This window comes from Diuraphis noxia, unplaced genomic scaffold, assembly GCF_037042655.1.
Source record: "Diuraphis noxia isolate RWA-SAM2 unplaced genomic scaffold, SU_Dnox_SAM2 contig0002, whole genome shotgun sequence".
Taxonomy (NCBI): Eukaryota; Metazoa; Arthropoda; class Insecta; order Hemiptera; family Aphididae; genus Diuraphis; species Diuraphis noxia.
Window position 1 is genome coordinate 71180207 of NW_028301712.1, and position 10909 is coordinate 71191115.

The window sequence follows — 10909 nt, forward strand, 5'->3', positions numbered from 1 at the left end:
GCTATACTAATACTTATACTAATACAATTTATATTTTTATATTTTTTTTTTAGCAAATAAATTGAATAAAGCGAATAAATAGTTAAGTATAACAATAATAATAATAATAATAATAATAATAATAATAATAATAATAATAATAATATAAAATAATTTATTAATTTGTTCATTAAAAGCTATAGTTACCTTTAAAAATAGGTGATGTAATTACAATTTTTTGTTTTTAAATAAAGTATTAATAATTTCTTTGGTATAAAATTGATGTTAACAAAAATAAACAATATTGGTTAGGTATGGTGGTGATTTCGCTTATATTCTTAAACATAAAACAATAATTATAAATGCATCAACATAATATTAGTGATATAAATTTACCAATAAAAACATTAAAAAAATTTAAAAAATACAATTCTGTTTTTTGAGTGGTTATTTCTAAGATATTGAGCGTTATGTAACATATTATGCATTGAGCTTTGTTATTATCGACAGTAATAAAGGATTATATTTACTTGAATAGGCAGGTATTTAGATATCTTTTAATCCGGAAGTAATTCAAATGCACAAGAACGGTATCAAGTCACTAAATCAAGTGCGAATCTAAGCTCAGGATACGGTCAATGTATATTTATGTATTATATGGCAACATTTGGTGATATAAGTTTCGATTAATATGTCATAATAATTTATATCTATGGTAGGTATCTAAAAAATTAACACAAAGATCGGATAGTAATTCAAAAAATAACTTTCAATTCGTCTTAAAGTTTACTTGGGAGTTGTGACCGATTTTAAATTTATATTGAATTACTTGAACATATCTTTAAAATTGTTTTATTGTGAGTCACAATTTGTGACCAATCTGCATTTGTATGAAATAATGGAAAAATTTGACATAATATACATATATCAATGCTGCGTATGCTAATTAATAAGGTACCTATAACTGAAATAGATTGATTGACAATTTTATTTATAGAATATCATGATAATAATTACCATCCAATCTTTTAGAACAAACTCAAAGATATGAAATTAAAATTATTTATTTTGAAGTAACGTATAGCTAGGTAATTAGAATGTGGGTTTTAAACATTTCAATACCCACATCCTGGGATTTATAGTATTTGTTAGACATTAGACCTCATAAATTTACATAATAGTGATAAAATATTAGAAATACATAATATTATGTATTTTTAGTTATATTATATTATTTATATATTATGAGTTATTAACAAAATTAAATAAATTATAGTAAAAAATAAATACCTAAATAAAAAAAATAAATCACATAAAAATATGTTATCGAAAACACCGTACCTCTGTAATCGGTATTTTAAATGAATTTAAAAGTGTTTTAACCCAAGAAAACTATACATCTATTTTAAAATTAGATTTATAATTATTTTGCTATTATGGTGTTGGTAACAATAGTAGTTACCGAATCATAGTATACTGGTACCTATTTTAAAATATCGAAAATACTGGGTACTGGTATTTTGTAAATACCATTAGGGCATTAGGTATACCAAAAATCCCACCATCCCTAAAGTATAATCAATATATTTTTTTTAAAGCGTATTCACTCTTCAAGCTACAGTAGGAATTAAAATTTTAAATTCTAAAAGAGAAATCTAATTTTGTTGTTTGCATTACTATAGGAGAGAATATTGTGATATTATTGGCAGTAAGTAGATTTAATTTTCTTTAGTTTATTTAATTTAATTTTTTTAGATTTTAATTAGATTTTAAAAAAATAAATTATTATTACAATTAACTCACGCCATTATTTAAGATAATGGGATGACAAACAGAAAGTAAGAAAAAATTAAAGATTACCTATATTAAACCTATGGGAAGGAGTTTCCCGTTTAAGGAACTTCAAAACCAATGAGTGTCTAGGTACACTAAAACTACATACTCAAACGAAATTAAAAATTTTTATTATTAGTTTATGACATCAAACTAAGAAGTAAAAATGGAGAACCTACAACTATTCTTTTGTTTAATTTTTGTATAATAATATTGACAGATACTTATTTTAATTTATGATTGGAACTTACCTAATTAACTAACCTAACCTAACCTAATGACTACTTCAATATTAGTTAACTATTGTAAACTTATGATTTTTTTGTATTTGTTATTTTTTTTTTAGATGTAACCGATAATCGATTAGAACATATTATATTATTAGAAATGATTTTTCCCAGCTGTATTACAGACCATTGAGTAGGTTATTATTTGAAATTTGTAACACTCATTATGTAGTGTATACTTATTATAACATTTTCTTTTCTTTTGCAAAATTATTTTCAATCTGAAGTATTTTGTAATTTAAATTCAGTAATAGCTAGGTATATAGATAATATTAAGTAATTACTATCTACAGGGTGATTTTTTTATCATGAACCACTCATTATTTCAAAAAGTATCAATGTTTTTAAAAATATTTTTTTACAAAGTTTCATATTGTTAAAAAAACAACGTTTTTATGAAAAAATTATATTTTTTAATATTTTTTATCCTTATAATTTTTTAAGTTTTTTACTTTTTTGAATGGCAACCTACAGTTTTAATTTCATATTCCAAAGCAGAATATTTTTCTAAGTATTTTGATACGTAAAAATCGAATTTTGGACGAGTAGTTCATGAGTTATAAGTATTTAAAGTTTAGACAAGCGGAGTAGTGGACAAACATTTTGCGGGGTAACCCCGTACCACTCCACTCCGCCAATCTAAACTTTAAATACTTATAACTCATAAACTACTCGTCCAAAATTCGACTTTTACGTATCAAAATACTTAGAAAAATATTCTGCTTTGGAATATGAAATTAAAACTCTAGGTTGCCATTCAAAAAAGTAAAAAACTTAAAAAAATATAAGGATAAAAAATATTAAAAAATATAATTTTTTTATAAAAACGTTGTTTTTTTAACAACATGAAACTTTGTAAAAAAATATTTTCAAAAACATTGATACTTTTTGAAATAATGAGTGGTTCATGATAAAAAAATCGCCCTGTATAAATGTAGACTTGGTGGCCCATGTTTTATTTGTAGATCAACCCGGGCTGCACTGGCTAGTAACAACCAAGACATGCAAACTGAGTTTTTAAATGTATAATAAGAGCTACTTGATAAAAAAAAAAGGTAAATTAGATGTTAATATTTTCTAAACGTACACACGAAGGGCACTCGAAAAATTGCCAATATATTCTTCCAATCCCCACCATTTGTTCTGTTTTTGGAAGGGCAAAAGTGAATTTTTGATTTTGTTCATTAAATACAAATAGCTTCTTACAAATTTTACAACGGCATACAAAATCATAATTGTTCCACAAAGGACGAGGGATTTCTTGCCTCTTGAATTTTACACAATTATTAATCAGGGACAAAACTGATAAATCTGATAATTTCGGAGCATCTCGTAAACCAATAAATTCAGCATTTTCACGTCGTTCCTTATTAAACTTCAAATAGACGAATCGATTATTTAATATGTTGAGAGTTTGATAGACTGTATCCCATAAATTATCTGGAAAGTACCTTAAGGAGTTACCATTAACCATTAGAGTTTTGAGTTTTGGAAGTTCGCCTATGAAATGAGGTATATGTTTCTGAAAAAAAAAATCATTAGTTAGTGATGTCTTGTAAGACTAAACCGATAACTATTATACATAATTTGATAATTTTTATATTTCATATACTTTCATTACGATTTGTGAATAAGTTAGATTAGAAATTTTAAAACTATAAAGCTAACATTAAAAAATATGTTTAAATATAACGCAGTCAGACCAGTCAGTTTCAGTTGGTGTTTGTATTTTTCAAAAAAAAATATTTCATTTTATGCACCTACTTGTATCTTATAAAAATAAAACAAATTTAAAGGTAAATGTTGTAAAAAAAAATTGTTTTGTTTTATCATCTGTTCTCTTATAAATGCTTCTTTTTCACTATTTTTTTTTTGTTTCAAATGAATTATTTTGAATTTAACGTTTGTCTTATATTGATAAATTTATAATTTTTAAATAATAACTACTATAATACTATAGTAATATTATTGTATTTATATATATATATATATAAATGTTGTTTTATATAATTCGTTGAATATTAGAGTCAACCATATATTTGGTGAGTAGTGCAATAGTAGGGAGGAAGGGACTAATGTCAAAGCACATAACGTCGTCCGTATAGAAAAACAAAAACAAAAATATAATGTTGACCGTTATGTATTTAGCGCACTACGTATAATCCGTCTACACTATAAATAACATCATGCCATTGTCGTATTCATAGGGGGTGGGTGGTCATTAATGTGTTGTAACCACCTCACCTGAAAATGGTTAAGTGTGTTTGATATGAATAATTTGTGACTGTATAATATAATATATATTAAACTTTAGATTTTCCTTCAATAACTTTGTCCTAAATGAAATTGAAATCCATTTGTTTGAGAATATTGAGGGAGACATCCACTACAGTGGATTGTTAGTAAAAATTTATAAAAACTTCAGTATGCGATTGCGTAACACCAACGAATATTGAGTGGAGAATTATTTGTTGAAATGCATACGACAGTTTTTCACTTGTTGCGAAAGTAGTAAAACAACAAACAAGTGGCATATGAACATATTTTGTTAAATTCACATAATTTTTGAGGCCACACGGATGGTTAAAAGTTGAGTTAAGTTTTTGAACTGCTTTTAAAAGTTCTAATGGGTAACGAATCTATCGGGCCGAATACCACCTACTGCATGTAATACCTAGTACACAACATACCTAAATATTAACGTTAAATAATGATCAATTTCACATAGGTAATAATATAATATTAAAGCAGCCTGGTTTGGCGCGTACGTTGGCCGCAGTCACTCATGTATGCTACGGTACCTAAAGCATCGTCCGGTGTCGCTAGTTCCTGGCTGATAAGTGTCTACACCCGTATATTTAGTGGTGAATTCTTGTGTCATAACATACATGTTTCTAAAACCAACCATAACCCCCCCAAAAAATGCTTATGTCTATAGTTACCTGCTGGCTGCAATGCTTTAGTTCAATTATAATAATGACAATAAATAAATAATTAAATATTAATAATAATGAATTTCAATTGTTTAGTCGAACTTCTTAACGGAACGTAAAAAAGGGCGTGGCCGTTACACTCGAACGAAAGGCTTAAACGATAGTTGTAAATCCCCCCCCCCCCCCATAGGTGTATATGAAGACATATTTGTCTTATCCAAATTCCAAGTCATCTACACTGCAAGTTACTAAACTATATAAATAATAACAAAGCAGATATCCTTTCTTCCACCATAACAATTTTAAAATTAGGTAGGTACGCCACTATATATGTAACAGGTACCTAGAAATAATTGGATAAAAAAAGTTCAACCTCCTTGTTTTAGTTTACAAGCAGGTATTTAAAATCAGCATGTGTAGTAAATGATAAATCAAACTTACCAATTTATTATTGGACACTGACAAAGTTCGTAAACCTTTCAAATGTATGATTTCAAACGGTAATTTTTTTAAGCCGATTGAATTCATTTCCAACACAACCAACGATGTACTTATGTCATGCTTGGTCATCCAGTCCCAGAACAAATCTTGACCATATTTTGACATATTAATTCTACTACCATTCAGACTAATACTTGAAAGTGTTAAATCTCCAATCGTTTCAGGCAAATGAGGTAAATAGCAGTTTTCCAGGGCAAGCATTCTTAAGTGAGTCACATCAAATTTTTGTAGTTTGTTATGATCGTCGTTAATATGCCCAAACGGTTTGAGAGCATCGAATAGAAATGATTTTCCGATATTTATCTTCAGATTTTTGGAGAGACACTTCATATCTTTTAAGAAACACATCATTTTATTAGCATCGTCCGACATTACAAGTAATTCATGATTTGGTCTCAAAAATTTCAGAACTACTTTCTTTTCGTAAGATATTACGCTATCCAAGTCACGAAGCAAGTACGTGGATTCCAAATAATCCGGGGACAACTTTAAAAACATAATGTATTCGCCATCTACGTCCTCAATTTCTAAGGTAGTATGACTTATCCTTGTCCCATATTTGCGTCCCGAGTCCATGTCATTTAGGAAGACAAATCCCGAGATTGAAATCATTGTTATTTCTAATTTTTATATATAATGTACCTTCTAAAATTATCGTGCACTTGAAATTTGACTGCGTGAATATTGCACAATGGTGGTGTGGTAGATGGGTGTGGTCGCGTTGATTTCCACTATGCACAAATCGCCCTGTGATTTATGTGAAATTTAACGAAAACTTATGATTTACCACCGCGATAGTAGGAGAGTACAATAAACTAGGGTTTACGCTAAATTTCCGCTAAAATAATTTTATACGTAGCACTGAAACAACTATAAACTTAGCGGTACCAATGCACTGATCGAATGGTTAGATTACTGTTCCACAAATACACAGCTTGTTTGATATGTATATATGAGTATTATAGTGAGATAGGACAGCCAATGGGAGATCACCGTTCACCATTTATATTCATCACATATAAATCAATAAGTTGTAGCTTGTTGCACGGGGGTGTTGCTAGACCAGCTGATTGTGGCAATCTTCAATGAACACGGTTCAATGTATCAAAAAATTTAAATTCCTGCAAAATTTTATCAACAATAATTTAGAAAACACTTATCGAGTTAGTTGTTTTTTTTATATTAAAATAATTATCATTATAAACAACAGGGACAAGAAATCAATACCGTAGAACTTCGTCATAACACGAATGAGAGAATAGTTTAATATTTATGTACGAGAGCGCGCTACATAATGGTCACATTACCCCATGTAGAGTGTGATATTGATCTGGGGGTTGAATAATTCGTTGGTCTATAATCTATATAATATGTGACATATGCGTATTGCGAATCGTCACGGTGAGTCAAAATATATTATCGAAATTACTTCTAAGTATGTGCGTGGTTGATGAAAATTTACATTTATACTGATACATCATCGTGTACAATGACCGAAAGGACTCGGTTACAGTGGCGACGGGCAAATACCATAGATTACAAAAACGGTTTAGCCAATGTGGACCAATTGGTATCGATGGTCAATGTTATGCCCTTATGCATCGACGTGAATGTAAAACGGCTTATATCCATTATGGTATTATATATCATTGTGAAAACTAAAATTATATTTTATGAGTTCAACACGTGTCATACACATGATAACATAAATTATCGGCCATCTAACGTGTATTCCATTTCGTATTGGTATTGATGATCATTATGTAGAATGATATCAATTGCCATCAGTGCTGATGTAATAAAATTATGATACAAATATGATATAAAATTTTTAAAACTGAAAAAGAATCTCTGAAAATTGCAGACTTTTATAAAATATAACGGCATCACCAACGAAGAAAGATGACGCATCTCAAGTTTCCAATTTTAATTTTTAAATTTGGTGTTATTACTTTCTGGATTTTTATTGGAATTGATTGTAACATAATAATATATCAAAGATGTTCTATACACTAAGACGCAGTTTCTGTGATGTTCATGGAGAATACAAGAAAAAAGTAATACCAAATTTAAAAAAAATTTTGAAAATTGAGATACATTCTTCTCCGTTGGAAGTGTCGTCAACTTCTAACTGTTTGGTAATATTCAATAACAGAGTGGTATGTACGTATGTCGTTTTTGCGATTATGAAATACTTCATTCCAAATGCTTTTTTGGTGACTGGTTGTATTAATTAAGTATTACAATGCCTCCTTCAATTTATTATTTTTTTTAAAAACCAGTATACATTTGTGTAACCATTATTTATGAATTTTTTTTTTATAAAAAAAAAGCTGGCGTAACGTAGCCACAGCTTTTTATCAATATTAAGATGTCATGCTAAATAATATTATTAAATTAGGGGTTTCAGGACATTCAAATCGACCTGATTTCAATATCAATTTTAAAATATATACATACCTAAACTTGATGTTTGGCGTCGTCTACGCCGATAAAGCATAGACACATTTAGAAGACCCTACAACCCTAGCCACCGTACAACGCAAACCGGTTTCCCGTTCGGCCATCGGGAATAGAGGTCTAAGGTCTAGCTATTAATTAGTCGTTCCAGGCTACAGCTCGTATGCGCAAAAATACTCAATTCGATTGCGCACATATATTTTGGCTATCTGTGACAAAAATCCCTATTGTCAGAACTTGTTTGCGCACACATTTTTCTTCTCACTTTAACAGGCTTAGGACTGTCTGTTTCAAACTTTTAAACAAGTGTGATTAAAAATGTATGTGTAAGTGTGCGTATGAAGTGTGTTACATAAATCGTTTAACATCATTAGTCATTATAAAAATATAAATAAATAATCATAAATAATATAAAATATAAATAAAAAAATATACTGCAATAATTAATAATATGAAGTAACGTCGTAATTATTATTATTTTAAATTAAATTTGTATGATGGAATTTAATTCCATTATTTTTTATATCAATTATAACTTATAAGATAATATTGAGTCGTTCGGTACCGTTTATCGCGAGCGGACGTTCGTCGCGTGCGTCCGTTATCGCCTTTCACTAATGACCACCCGGCACCCAACCTTAATATGCCTGCTTCTAAATCCTCTAAACGTAATTTATCGTCATCGTCTAGCAATGATGGAGTTAATAAAAACAAAATTTTTGTTTCGCCGAACCGATTTGCCTCTCTCTCCGAAGATGCCGATCCTCACCCGGAGGTGTTCAGTCCTCCGCCTGTCACAGTCTCGCCTCAAGCAGAGGACACCTCTTCGCACACCTACTTGGAACCGCCACCAACGACCAAGCCTCATATTCCCCCCTTTTGCGTAAGTGACGGATACGACTTCTCTACACTCAAAAATTCCTTACTTAAAGTACTCGATCCATCGAGTTTTTATTTTAAAAATACTCTCAAATACCTGATTATCAATCCTCGCAGTATATCTGCCTACAACGCTATCAGTGAATACCTATCGAACAATAAACAAATCAAATTCCACTCTTATCTACCCAAGTCACTTAGACCGTACAGCGTTTTTAATAGACACCTCCACCCGTCCACCTCTGTTGAAGACATTGAAGCCAACATTACAGATAAAGGCCACGAAGTAATCCAGGTCACAAATATTTTACATCGTATAAATAAACGTGCATTGCCTCTTTTCCGGGTTGATTTAAAGCTAGCAGATAACAACAGCGATATCTTCGACATTGATTCACTGTGCCACACAAAAATCAAAATCGAGCGGCCTAAAATAAAATTATCCCCTCCTCAATGCAAAGACTGTCAGGCCTACTTTCATACGAGTAATTACTGTCACCATTCCCCTCGGTGCGTAAAGTGTGGGGATAACCATCCTTCCGCCACATGCACAAAACCCCCGTCGACTCCCGCTAAATGCGCTTTATGCGCTGGATCACACACAGCTTCATACAAAGGCTGTCCTGTGTACATGAATATTATTCAATCCCGCAAGAAGTCCAAATCCGCGATCAACAGAAAACTACCCACTCCAACCAACCCAACGCCTTCATCAAAAAACCGACCAGTCTTTCCAAATTCCATTCACAATAATAGATCTTATGCCAACGTCACTGCTAACACACCGCCCGAAGATTCGTATTCAATTTCCATAAATAAGTTCATCGAAGAATTCAAAACGATAATTAATCCATTAATCATTCTATTAACCTCTGTTCTTAATCGTTTACAACCGGTCACGGTATCAGTACCTTAACTTTTACCGATACGTATTCTATTATTATCTTTGTCATATTATATACAACTCTATTGTTATTTTTATTTTTGTTAATGTCAATTTAAGTACTATGTAATTGTCGAACTGTAATAGTTTAAGCTGATGGTTCTAAAATAAAAAAAAAAAAAAAAAGATAATATTGATATAAAATATTTGATAATTTGTACTGCAGTCTGTGGCGACTGGCGATATATACGAGTACATGTCTCATGTGTGTGAATGTGTTGTAGTTGTGCGCAAACGAGTCGTCGATTTTCAGGTAAAAAATTTTAAATGTGTGCAAACGAGTTTTAGCGGTCGTTCCAAACTCGTCGCCGATGTCGTTATCGAGGTACTTGCGTAAGATATTTTACGTGTCTCGTTGCTGTTCCGCCATAAATTTATATTACGGAATTCAGTTCGATACAAGTCATCGGCAATCGATGGCTATGGTTTTTAGTATTGTTTAAGTGCGAATGGGTGATTCTCGGTTTTTATATAATTGCAATTATTGTTGTTGAATGTACGCGGATGCAGGTAATTGTTGCGATTGGCAAGACGATAGTGTAAGCCATTACCGTATAATTGACAGTGATCGCGTGCGGATGCGATCCGACAGGACACTGAAAGTGTATTGTACATTCGGATCTATACATTATTGCACATGTGTACGGGGTTAGGTGGATGAAAAAACGTCGTGTTATGCTAATATTTGGTTCAGATATCATTGTGTGAGTCGCGGAATCCGTTTTGGTCATATGGACGGTCGAGCAACAACCGATAATGTGGTATCATAATATCGAATATATCTAGGTATGTACTATTGTACTACTATCATAATAATTATTAATTGTATACATATTTGGTTTTGATACTACATCAATATTAAGTATTATTGTTTCAACGATGTTTATTATTTTATTTTAATTATTCTCGAATGGAGAGTGGTCCGTCCAATATTCACATTATGTAGGTGAGCGCCTACATCACTATACCGGGTGATTCTTTTATCATTTAACACTCATTATTTTAAAAATTATTAATGTTTTTTAAAATATTTTTTAAAATAGTTTCAAGTTGTTAAATAACCAACGTATTTATTAAAAAATTATATTTTTAAA

General features: G+C 30.6%; 1 protein-coding gene across 1 annotated transcript; it reads right to left on the reverse strand.

The window, feature by feature from the left end:
• Positions 1–3159: 3159 nt before the first annotated feature.
• LOC107161877 (uncharacterized) lies at positions 3160–6145 on the reverse strand. The gene is made up of 2 exons (XM_015508469.2): positions 5474–6145; positions 3160–3621 (listed from the first exon to the last, which is right to left on the reverse strand). Exons 1-2 carry the CDS (start codon positions 6143–6145, stop codon positions 3160–3162), a joined length of 1134 nt encoding a protein of 377 aa, XP_015363955.2.
• Between the last annotated feature and the right edge of the window lie 4764 nt (positions 6146–10909).

Coding starts and splice junctions, on each gene's coding strand:
- LOC107161877 (XM_015508469.2), bottom strand. CDS start 6,145: ATGATTTCAATCTCGGGATTTGTCTTCCTAAATGACATGGACTCGGGA. Junction 3,622..5,473: donor CAGTGTCCAATAATAAATTG/GTAAGTTTGATT, acceptor TTTTTTTTTCAG/AAACATATACCTCATTTCAT.